Below are 12,689 nucleotides of genomic sequence, written 5' to 3' on the forward strand. Positions count from 1 at the left end.
AAGCAACATTTATGGATACTGAATTGTGCTTGTGGTCTAACAAGTAATCGAAGTAAAATAAGTCAGAATATCCCAGGAATATAGAAAGGAAATGGGAAATCAACTGCACTAAGAGTCTCTCTAAAATTGGCAGAATAATAAAACTGTAATTTCTACTATATCTGCCACTCAGTGACATTGTTTACTAATTTTCCTATATTTCCTCTCCAATATTGCTGTGGGGAGAATGCTAAAGCCAGTTGTTGTATTTCAACAGAAGGTGGTAAATTCCTAAAATTGTTTATATTTGTTGTGATAAATGGTGAAGTTATTTCTTTAAATACTTTTCTTTACTACATTCTTTTCTATCTTTCTATTTTTTCCCCTTTTCTTCACTTTCTATTTTTTTTATTTCTTTTCATTTGTATTACATTTTTTTAAATCTAATTTCTAATAATATTACTAAAAAAATAAAATAAAAATTGGAAACTGCTGTTAATAAATACACCATGGGAAAAAGTTACAAAATCCAATTATTAGCCTTCTATAGACAGAACTCTTTGTTTTAAAGTTGGTCCACTCTAACCCCAGTGGCAAGAGATCATCTGATTGGCACCATGAAATACAGAATGCATTGTTCAATTGGCTTGTGGGGTTGATCCAGCAGGGCTCTTTTTTTGCTCCACAGAATTAATGGGGTTTTCTTCTGAAGTAATTAAAGCTATCATTGTCTTCAAATGCAGCCAGTTATAACATGTTGCATCCATCTAACTTGGATATTAGAAAATTACGAACATATTTCTGATTAATCAGATTCTATTTAAAGAACAAGAATAATACATCACCTCCCTTAAAATATTTAAAGCAGAACTTCTGACTGTCAATATATCTTTCTGGGACGAACCTATTCCTCTTAGCAGTAGTTAACCTAGCACTGTCTTCTTTTCTTTCTTTTTCCTTCCTGCTTTCCTCTCCTTTCTTGCTTAAACTAGTAATGTAACTTGATTATCGAACTAAAGCTAGTAGAAGGTAAGACACTATAAGAGTTTATTGTTTCCTCACTTCTGCTCTGCATTACACATTATTTTTCTGTATCTCTTTAAGTCATCTTACACAGATACAATATATAAACAAAATTACTATTTTCAAGAGATTTCCCTTCTTCCTATGGAAGGGGGAAATAGTGTCCTTCTCATTCAGCCATATTTTAACATTTCATACAAACACACAAGGCCACAATTTATGTAAGCCTCAAGGTAAACCTAAAACAAACACAGATGTCCAAATATATATAGCTTCCCCCCTCCCGATTAGTTCAACTGACTCCAGGGTAAGCAATTAACTTCAAAGGAACTACTGTAGGATACGTGATCTGAGGACTGCCATTCATAGATGGTATAACAGAAACATTTTTAAAAAAAGAAAAAAGAAAAATAAATGTTTCATCAAACCTATGCTTATGAATGTTTTTTTCAAGCAAAGAGTATTTTTTCCTTATTTATTGGAACTTTCCATAAACCAAGAGGTAGGGTTTGAAGATCTCTTGCCTCATATTCCCAAAAATCAGAGACAGGAAATAGAGAATGTCATACATTCACATGAAAAAAAGGCTATAGAAATCATATAACTACTTTGAATATTTTCCTTCTGATAAAGCATTCTCCTCCTTCAAACTGCCCAAATTGTCCATGTTACCTTCATGTGTCATTCAGAATAACCAAAGCATACAGAAGGCCCCTTTACCTGAAGTCTTTCTCATTTAGAAGATCTGGGCTCTGAATAGTAGGAACAATCTAGATAGGAACTCTCATCGACCCTACTGTCTGCATTTCTTAATTTATATTCTTTTTAAAGTAATCTTTGGATGAGGTAAATGATAACTGATCTTAACACAATTTGATGACTATTATAAGCAAGATTTAAATGAGCCCTGAGGGATATGTACTCCTTTTGGAGTTGTGGCACCTAGGTTTCAAATGTAGTACCAGCTGTCATCCCAGATGGATGGCTTCTGTCATTCAGAAGATCTTACAGCTTGCAGAGGTACTGAGAAGTTATTTGTGAGATTGGGCTATAGGAAGCAGATGCTTCCTATAGCCCAATCTCCATTGCCTCTGCACCAGAATACAACACACCATCATATATAGGGACGGGAGTGAAATTTCCCAGATATATGATACTGGGAGACTTCAACCTGTCTATAACTTGAGTATAGTATCAATCATGCTTCTTGGTGGTCTATAGTGGAACTGGAATTGGGGAGCATACATCCTAGTCTATCATGGTATTTTTCTAGCTAGGTCAAGCAATTGGGACTAGGAGACACAGTGTTGTAGTTGTTCTTCTTTTTCCTTCAGGGCTGTTTTATGGGCTGTCATCGGATTCAACACTTTCCCCTATGTTAGTCAGCAAAAATACATTGGCATGATTAACTGCTTTTAAAGTAAACTACGTTGAAGATGGGGAACTGATTTTTTGTAGAATATGAGATTAATCCAGTTTTAAGTGCCACTCAGTATTGTGTGCACTGTGTCCACGGGTGTCTCTGAAATCTGAATGCTTGATAGATCTTTAGCTTTGAAAATTACATATATAAATTGGACTCATGGAATATGCTTAATCATATATGATAAAGACCTAGCAGCTTCATTCACTCATTATGCTAATTTAATCTTGATGAATCTAGAGTATCACCAATTAGTTTATTGATTCATGGTTTAATATATTGTACAAACACAGCCACAGAATCTCATTGAAGCCCATGCAAAATGTTTTATTTTGATGAGTGTAATATCAATCTTAAGAAAATATGCCAACCTGGAACAGTAATCTTCCCTGCTGTTGGATGCTCCATCTCCATCATAAGTTTATTGTGCAGAACCTAAAACATAATAATAAATAAAAACAGTGCAATGAGGATGATTTTAAAAACATTTTAAAGTCAATAATATAGAAAATCATTATTACATATATTGCTAATGACTGTGTAGGCACTGCAATACTTGGAACTTTGGGAAAGGGTCATAAGTTCATTTGTTCAATATCATAACAACTGCTGAACAAATGGTCATAAATTAAGGACTCCCCATAGAGGATTCTGGAAGGAAATTTCACAATTAGTTATTTCAATAATTTTTACTGGTAACATAAAACTGAATTAGCAAGTTTAAAGAAAGTGGGTAACTAACAGGGCAGATCATACATTTTCCCCACACTCACATATTTAATGTGATTAAAATTAAATAGCCACATGCATATCTGGGTTTTCTCAGTTCATGGCATCCCTGAACAGCTGATTTGCATTCTTGTATTGAATGCCAAACAGGGCTGGAACTGAGTTTTAATAAAATAATAAACTCAGCTATTTTTTGTGCAATGCAGAAATACTTTCTTGTTTGGACCATGTCCACATTGTAAATGATTTTATAAATAATTCAACTAACTAGTTCCAGATATACATGGGCAGATGTACATTTTGTATACATAAAAGCAAAAGATGAGCCTCTTCAATAATATTACTGCCACAGACCAAGAAGTATTCAGGCTGGGAAATGATCCAGATTTGAAGCAGAAAAGGCAATTCCAAGCTTGCTTGGATATATACATTGCATGTGCTTCCATTTCTTTAAAGATCTGATTCCATGAACACATTAGGCTCATCTGTTCTTCAGATTTGGATCACTACATAGCCCTATAAAATTAAATAATGATACAATGGACGCTGAATATGCACTCCTTTTTCATATCAAATACTGTATCAGCAGTCTCTCTTATTTGGATAGATGATAATATTTGTAAATATTCTCCACAGAATTGAATTGTGGAACCTTTGGTGCTTTCTGAACTTGGTTGCTTTCTGGCAGATGTTTCATTACCAAATTAGGCAACTATCAGTGCAAGAAGGGAGTGGGGTTTGCTCTCATTTTATATTTTAGTGGCTTCAAATGTTGGTGTTGGTGGGATTGGTCTTGGTGGTTCCCTATTTAGGATGTTGTGTACCATTTAGCTCATTTATCTGTATTGGTAGTTCCTTGTTTGAGATATTATTTCATCTTTGATTGTTGGCATAGTATTAATCTTGATGTTAATGTCTGCTCATACGGGTGTTGAGTGCTGGTGAGATGTTTTGGTCTTTTTGTTTCCTTTTTGGTTCTTCAGTTAGGATTGGTTGTGCTATAGTAGGTTGAGTGGTCAGATACTTTTTGTAAAAGTTGCATAGATATTATTTAGTTGAAAAATGTCATATAGATGATTTGTTTTCTTTTTTTGATATTCAAAGTTATTGAAGTTTTGTGCTCACCTAAATAGTATTCTTACATAGTTTCTCTTGTGGGAGGTTGGGTTGTTTCTTTGGTAGTAGAACACTTGGTTGATGTGGGTAATTTTATGATTGACATGTTCTAATTTGCCATCATTGCCTCTGATGGAGAGGATATCCAGGAATGGTAATGTGTTCTTGTTTTCTTTTTCCATAGGGAATTTTATTCCAATGGATATATTGATGTTTTTGTGTGTGTTCTCTAGTTGATCCCTTTTTTTTTATTATTATGATAAAGGTTTTATCTATGTGCCAGAATGGGTTGCATGCATGGGAACGATATAGGTGTTACATTATGGTTACATATTAGTTCCGAAAGCAGTAATCCCATGGGTGTTCCTTTGATTTGTTGATATATTTCTCTATCAAACTGAAAAAAGGGTGGTTAAGCAATGGTTATTAAGATCCATGATACTTGGTATTTCAATCCTGGTATATTTGGCTAGGTCAGGTTTTCTGTGTAGTAGTACTGTCATAGATTTTTTTGGCTAATTCTGTTCTGTATATAAGTGCTGTGTCATCAAATGAGACCATGATTTCATCTTCTATTTTCACATCTTTTATTCCTTAGAGATACTGCAGTGGTCAATGGATGGAATATTTGCTGCCCTGAATGTCCAAACTTTATTGTCAATTTTTTTAGTGATGTTATAGGTTGAGGTTTCTGGTAATGATACAATTGAATAGAGAGGTATGTCTGGCTAATGTGTTTTGGGGCATCCATAGAAGTATGGAAGGATGGATCCACTACTTTAATCTGCCACTGGTCTTCTTTGATGATTTTACTTTTTTTTTGATAAAGTAACTGAGATTTGTTGAGTTTCTGTATTAGATTGGTGTTCACTGGGATGAAGGTTTCTTTGTCTTCTGATACTTCTTTCACTTTTTGTTTAATTGTGATCTGTTCATGAAATCAGTGGTTAGAACTTTGTCTGCTGATAGGCTGGTGATAGTTTGGTACTTCTTTGAGTTTTTAACAGCTACTCTGTCCTCTGCTTTGAGTTGGTTTTGTTCTAGACCTGGTTTGTGGTATGATAGTTCATTTTATGCTTTCTTTGGTCTCTATGGGAAGGTCTGTGGTTTTAAATGCTCATTCTAAGGCTGCAAAGAATTCTAGTTGATTAGCATCATCTGTGTTATACTTCAGGCCTTGTGTTCTGTGGTAGATAGTGGGCGGCTGGACATGTTGACCACCCAGTTGATGCTCATCTACAAACAATAATCCCACACTCTCTAGTTTCATACTAAAATATGAAACAGCTGTCAGGCAGATGTTCCACTGCATCAAATGTACACATATTCTAGTAACATTTTCCTTAGTTATTATTATGAGTAACTGAGATAAAATTGTGCTCTTCATCAAATCAACTTCTGAACTAAAAAAAATCTAATGTACAGTCAGCTCCCCATAATTTTGTACTCAGATGGACTATTTTCTCACTTTATTGTGAAAAGTTTATTGCTGCAAATTTTCTTACTTCTGAAATATTTCATTAATATTTTCTTTTTTATATCTTATATGTAGAATCCATTTTTATTCAACTTCATTAAACAAAACTTTGGCATCTATTTAATTCAGTTTGTTTTTATTGATATACAATATAATGTTATTTTGTTTATTATTGCATATTTTACTTTTATTTGCCGAGTATGGCATTTCAATAATCAATAGTTCATTAACTGCAATAATATAGAAATACAAATAATTAATTGTTATTTTAAACATTACAACCATGAAATCATTCTCTTTCCTCATAGGATTTTAAACTATTTAAAAATAAATTCATCTCACTAAATGCCTGATTTTTCTGTCAAACTATTGGGTGATATTTGTCTTATTTATTCTCATACAAAAAGAAACTATAGCCCAACCTACCAAAAATATAACTGTAAAAGACAGACTAGAAATAAAAATTAAAATAAGGAAGAAAATGGTAAGAGAACACCTGTCTGACTTTGATGAATATAAATCATCTGGACCTGATGGATTACATCCCAGAGTTCTGAAGGAGCTGGCTGATTTATCTCAGAAGGGGCATTGGTCCTACCTGATACGCACCTTCTTGTTGAGTGGAGACAGCAGCCAGGATGAGTAGCAGCAGCCCAATCAGCATGAAGGACTGAGTCTGTCAATAATGCTAAGTCCTGCCCTTGTTGCCGGGTAGACCCGCTTTTGGCGAAGACCTGAGGAGACAGACTCGGCGTGTGGGAGACGAGGAACAAAGTCCAGAAGAAGCAAAGAGAGAATCCACCAGACTGGCAAAACAGCAAAGGGAGGGTCTGGCTGCTGTCTCCACTCAACGAGAAGGTGCGTATCAGGTAGGACCAACGCCCCTTCTCCATTGAGAGTGGAGACAGCAGCCAGGATGGGACATACCCAAGTTCACTGTCCTGAAACCTGGGTGGGACTAGGCTGCTGCGAAACATCCTCCCCATAAACAACCTGTTGCAACACCTGTCTACCAAAAGCAGCTTCTGCTGACGCAAATGTATCAAGTTTATAGTGCCGAATAAAGGGAGCAGGTGAAGTCCATGTAGCCGCCCGGCAGATTTCAAGTAATGAAGCCTGAGTAGACCAGGCTGCCATCGTAGATGCACTGCGGGTGGAATGCGCTGTCGCATGTGCCAGTCGCGGAAGAGAACGGAAGTCATAAGCTGAAGCAATGGTCTGCCGGATCCAACGACCGATCGTAGATGAAGTCACTCGGAGACCCAGGGAAACGGGCAAGAAGGACACAAAAACGACTCCGAACGACGGACCGCAGCAGTCCTTTTTAGGTAAATTCACAGAGCCTGCCTGACGTCCAAAGTGTGCCAGTAGTGCTCACGAGGGTGAGACGGTCTGGGACAGAAATTAGGTAGTATGAGTTCTTGGGAACAATGAAACACAGAGTTGACCTTCAGAAGAAAGGTAGGAGAATCACATGGTCCGTGTGGAACACTCAAAGATCAGTGTGAGTTGACAAGGCGGCAATCTCTGAAATACGGTGGGCCGAGGTTATGGCCACCAAGAAGGTGACCTTGCAGGATAGCAACCGGAGACTCGCCATCTGCAAAAGTTCATAAGGAGGACCCATAAGCGAGTTCAGCACCAATGGCAAGTCCCAAGTAGGACAGCGGTGCAACACAGGAGGAAACATGTTAGAAGCACCTCGGAGAAAGCGGCGGATCAGAGGATGTTGTGCCAAGGATGAGAGAGAACTGCAATTAAGTACTGAGGAGATAGCCGCCACCTGGCGCCGCAAGGTATTAGGCGAAAGGCCCTCTGAGAAGCTGTCCTGCAGGAAGACCAACACATCCACAATAGAAGCCTGAAGAGGTAGCACTTTGTGTCGAGCACACCACGAGCAGAAGGCCCGCCAGGTAGCTGAGTAAACCCGGTCCATTGAAGGGCGGTGGGAGGCTTGAATAGTCAGAATCACGTCTCCTGGAATGTTTGCGTCACTCAGACAGCGCCGCTCAACTGCCAAGCGGTCAGACTGAGCCAAGGCAGGGCTGGATGATTCAAGCTGCCCTGAGTGAGGACGTCTGGCTCAAGAGGAAGGCGCCAAGGAGGGGCGACTGAAAGTGACACAAGGTCCGCAAACCAGGGCTTCCGAGGCCAGTGGGGGGCCAACAGGACCACCTCCGCCCGTTCTGATAGGATCTTGCGGATGACCTTGGGAAAAAGAGGTTGGGGGAAAGGCCAAGGGGTTCGAAGAGCATCCGTGGCGACCGCCTGAGGCTCCGGATATCTGGCAAAGAAGCGGGGTAGCTGGGTATTCAGGTGCGTAGCAAAAAGGCCGATCACAGGAACCCCAAAACGGTGAATCAGGTCCTGAAAGACGCGAGGATGAAGTCGCCACTCCGCATTGTTCACCTGTTGACGACTCAGCCAATCCGCCTGAGTATTGTTGGCTCCGGAAATGTGCTCTGCGCGAAGGGAGCTGAGATGGCGTTCCACCCAGAGACCCAACTTCAGAGCCATGGAAAACAGAGACTTTGACCTGGTGCCTCCCAGCTTGTTGAGATGTGCCTTGGCCGTGACGTTGTCCGTGAGCACCAGAATGTGTGCCCTGGACACAAGGTGACGAAACGCCTGGAGAGAAAGGAACACAGCCTGCAGTTCTAGCCAGTTGATTGGTCGATGAGCTTCCCGATCGGTCCACGTCCCCTGAGCCAGCTGACCCTGCAGTGAGCACCCCAGCCCTGAAGACTGGCATCCGAGGTGACGACCACCCATTGAGGTTCGAGAAAGAGGCAACCCACCGATAGAGCCAGTGACTTCAACCACCTGAGAGACCTGCAAACTGTGGAGGGAATGGGAACTGGCCTGGTTGACGTACCTCTGCCCGCCTTCTGCAAAGGTAAGAGAAACCATTGAAGCTCCCGGGCGTGGAGCTGTGCCCAGGGAACAATGGCTATGGCTGATATCATCTTTCCCAGAAGTTGAGAAAGAACATATGGGGAAACAGCCCGACACCTCTCAATCCTAGATACCAACTCCCACAGACTATCCTGCATCTCTGAAGATAGAAAGACCCTCCCCTGCACTGAATCAATGAGAGCCCCTAAATGGATCAGGGAGGTAGAGGGAACCAAATGGCTCTTTTCCAGATTAATAGAAAATCCATGAGAAGCCAACGTCTCTAGAGTGAGCTGGACATCCAGGACAGCCTGTTGGGGAGAAGAGGATAAAACGAGGATATCGTCCAGGTAGCAGAGAAGTCTAACCGAACGAACCCTGAGGGAAGCAGCCAAAGTTGCTAATACCTTTGTAAAGGTACAGGAAGCAGAAGAAAGACCAAAGAGTAAGGCCCTGTATTGGTAATGAACCCCCCCCCCGTAAAAAAATCTCAAATAACATGTATGAGAATGCCGAATTGGAATATGTAAATAGGCCTCTGTAAGGTCTATAGAAGAGAGGAGATCGCCCCTCCTAACACCGTCGAAGATGGATTTCAAAGATTGCATCTTAAATTTCCAGTATACGACATACCGATTTAAACGTTTTAGGTCCAGAATGGGTCTCCACCCCACCGAGGACTTAGGCACCAGAAAAATCCGGGAATAGAATCCTGTCCCCCGTTGATCAGGAGGAACGAATTGGACAGCCCTGATCAAAAGGAGATGCTGAACCGCAGAGTCCATAAGCGCTCTTCTTTCAGGATCACGAGAAAGCGGACAGCAAACAAAGGTGTTCGGGGGTGGGGAAAGAAATTCAGTGGCCAACCCAGATCATAAGGTGGCCAGGACCCATCTATCAGAAGTGGACTTCTCCCAAACAGCAGCAAAGAGAGCCAATCTGTTGCCTATGGGAGGGCCTGAGATATAATTAGTGACAGCGCTGGTAGTAACGACCTCCTCCCCCTCGAAAGGGCCATTTAGAAACAAAGGGCCTGCCCCGCACTGATCTATCCTTAGACCATCGGTGTCTACTAAAGTTATTGAAAGGCCGAGGTGAAACAAACGAGGAGGACCCTCCCCCATCAGTACCTCAAAATTGAGAACAAAGGGCATAAGGGGAGAAGCGGGATTCCCCCCTATGGAACACTGCCGCCAACACTTTCTTCTTGTCCCTAGTTTCAGTGAAAAATGGTTCTAAGGCATCTCCAAACAATCGGGACCCCCCAAAAGGAACAGAGGCGAGATGCCACTTGTGTCTGGCGTCAGCCTGCCAGTGGCGCAGCCAGACTAAGCGGCGGGCAGCAACAGAAGAGGCAAGCACCTTAGAAGCGAAGTGGGCGGCATTTAGAGAAGAGTCCGCTGAAAATTGCAGGGCTGCAACAATTTTGTTTAGGTCCTGCTTGACCCGTATATCGTCCGGTGACAATTTTTCCTGCAGTTGCCATAACCAGAGCAGGGTGGTGCGGTTAAAGAAGGAAGCCGTGGTCGCTGCTCGGATGGCCCAAGCAGATCCCTGATGCGTCCTCTGCAAGACCAAGTCCGATCGATGCTCGTCAGGACAAAGAGCTTTGTCGGGATCACCTGGAATGTTGACGTTCGGCAGCAAGGCAACGATAGGGGCGTCCACTGAAGGAATTTGTAGAAGTGAGTCCAATTCCGTAGCAACTTGAAAATTCTTATGGTCGTTGGCAGACGGAAGGACAGCCACCGCTGGTGAAGACCACTGCCGCTTCACTACATCTAAGAAGACCGGTGGAGTAGGTATAGCTGTGACAGGCCTGACAGGTTCGGCAAACATGGGATCCAAAGACCCAGCTGAAGAGGAAGGCACTGGATCCACGACAGGAGAAGACAAACGAGCCATATTGACTGCTCTGAAAAGTAAAGATTTAAATAACTACTGCGGGAACAGACCAGAGAAGGCAGGTTGGTCCGGAGGAAGATTCTCATTATCCGACAGGCGTAAGTCACTGCCCTCAGCATCCGCAAAACTCGACAGCTGACTAGAATGAGAGTACATAGGAGAGTCTGGGCCCCTGGCTTGAACACCCTCCAGGACTGTCCGCTCCGGAGAAACCAAAAAGGCGGACCTCACAGATCCCGCTCAGCTGAGGAGACAGGAATAGGTGGCCAGAGACTTCTGTATCGCAGCCTCAATCATAAGTTGAAGTTGTTCCGGAGACAACTAACCAGGAACCTGCGCAGGAACTACGGATGCAGGAGGAGGTAAGGCAGAGTTTTGTAACGGTTCCGGATTCGAGGAAATCGGTTGGGGAGCGGCATCAGAGCCCCATAGGTTAGCTGTGGAGATGGTAACGGGACAATCCTGAAGAGACAGCTGATCCGGTGTGACAGACCTTGGAACAGTCGCAGGGACCGGAACCTCCACCACAGAAGAAGGCTTAACAACTGTATAGGTAAGAGTAGCACAGGCCTTATTGCAAAGTTTGGTCAAGACTTTGTCCCGCCTTTTCTCAGCTTTCGAAGTTAGGCCATGATTGTGATGGGTTCGAGCCAAATGTGTAACCGGGGATGGCTCCTGAGAGGCCTGCCGGGCTAAAGGCTGTACTACAGACTCAGAGTCTGATTGACCGTTGCCAGTGTTACCGGCCTTACGGCCATTTTTGGACTTTGCCAGGACTTTTGGCATAGCACCAGATAGAGGGCTCACAACTGCAGCAAAGAGCCAGCAAGGCCCAATGAGGCAACAGTAGCGGGAGCGCAGAGAAGCTCCACAAATGGCAGAAGAGAGTGTGAGCTCGCCAAGTCAAGATGGGAGTGCAAACACTCCACTAATTAGCCTTTGAAATAATCACAGCCCCAATAGAAACAGGGAGCGCGAAAGCTCCACAAAATGGCGGTTGCGTCTAATTGTTAATGACCCAAAATGGCGATCAGCGACAGTCCACAGTCAGGGTGTGCTCCAAAGGGCTGGAGAGCAAAATTGGCACTGTTTGAAGGGGCCCCAGGCACCAGGGAAATGTCCGCCCCAATCACTCTTGTAAGCAGCGTTGCTTGGCAACAATATGGGAGTGCGAAAGCTCCGCTGAAAATGCGGCTCAATAGGTGATGCCTGGTGGTCCGTAAGAAGGAATTGCAATAAGCGGCAGCCGCAGCAATAAGCAAGCCGAAAGTCTCTATAGTAAGAAAAAAACAAAGCGACTCGTAAATTCAGCTGAGGATCGTCACGGTGAAAAAAAGGGCATTCAAAATGGCTGCCACCCTTACTTTGAAGCCAGGTCAGTATTGGAGACACTCAAAATGGCCGCTGCAGCTATAACGAAGCCATTCAGTGAGGCGAAGTGGAAATAGAACCAAAATGGCTGCCGCTGCTTCAACGAAGCAATTTCGCTGACTAAAATTGTAAAAGGAAGGTTAAAAAAATGGGAGGCGATAAAAGTCAGGCATACTGAGGCAGGCAGCTCAGCGCCCCCACCTTCACACTAGGCAAAATGAGCCACCCCGAGGGCTGCAAAGCTAAACCGAAGACCCCCAGCCGTTCAACCAAGTAATAAAGTCCAACACTACCATACATGATGTCGTTAAACCGTCCAAGAGTCAGCCAACTGATAAAGGGGAAAACCAGGAAACCGTAGTCGAGAAGTCCGAAGTCAAAAAACCAGAAAAATCCTAATTATAGCTAAAATAGCCAGAAACACAGGAAGAGCTAAGACCTACATGCTCGTCCAAACTGAAGGACTGAGTCAAAAGCGGGTCTACCCAGCAACAAGGGCGGGACTTAGCATTATTGACAGACTCAGTCCTTCATGATGATTGGGCTACTGCTACCCATCCTGGCTTCTGTCTCCACTCTCAATGGAGAATCATTGTACCGTATCTTTCAAAAAAAAAAAACCTGGAGCACCGAGGAACTACCAGAAGATTGGAAAAGAGCTGATGTGGTTCCCATCTTCAAAAAGGAAAAAAAAAACAGGCACAGGAAACTACAGACCAATCCTCTTAATATCAATACTGGGAAGATACTGGAAAAAACAGTACTGTGAAC

General features: G+C 42.5%; 1 protein-coding gene across 27 annotated transcripts in view; it reads right to left on the reverse strand.

Moving 5' to 3' along the window:
- SUGCT (succinyl-CoA:glutarate-CoA transferase) overlaps window positions 1-12,689 on the reverse strand; it is a 529,555-nt gene that overhangs the window by 88,961 nt on the left and 427,905 nt on the right. For 21 of the 27 annotated variants that reach the window (XR_015733898.1, XR_015733900.1, XR_015733901.1 and 18 more), the window contains one exon: window positions 2,797-2,860. The exons of 5 other annotated variants lie outside the window; for them this stretch is intronic. Coding sequence is in view for 15 of the 22 variants with exons in the window: in XM_034415299.2 (XP_034271190.1) it covers window positions 2,797-2,860 (64 nt within the window). In the remaining 7 variants the exon portion in view is untranslated. Of the gene's footprint in view, window positions 1-2,795; window positions 2,861-12,689 lie in introns of those variants that run through there. One more of the 27 variants, XR_004591113.3, reaches the window with a different exon arrangement.

The sequence above is a fragment of the Pantherophis guttatus genome, chromosome 4, assembly GCF_059756535.1.
Source record: "Pantherophis guttatus breed Tessera chromosome 4, ASM5975653v1, whole genome shotgun sequence".
NCBI classification, from domain to species: Eukaryota; Metazoa; Chordata; class Lepidosauria; order Squamata; family Colubridae; genus Pantherophis; species Pantherophis guttatus.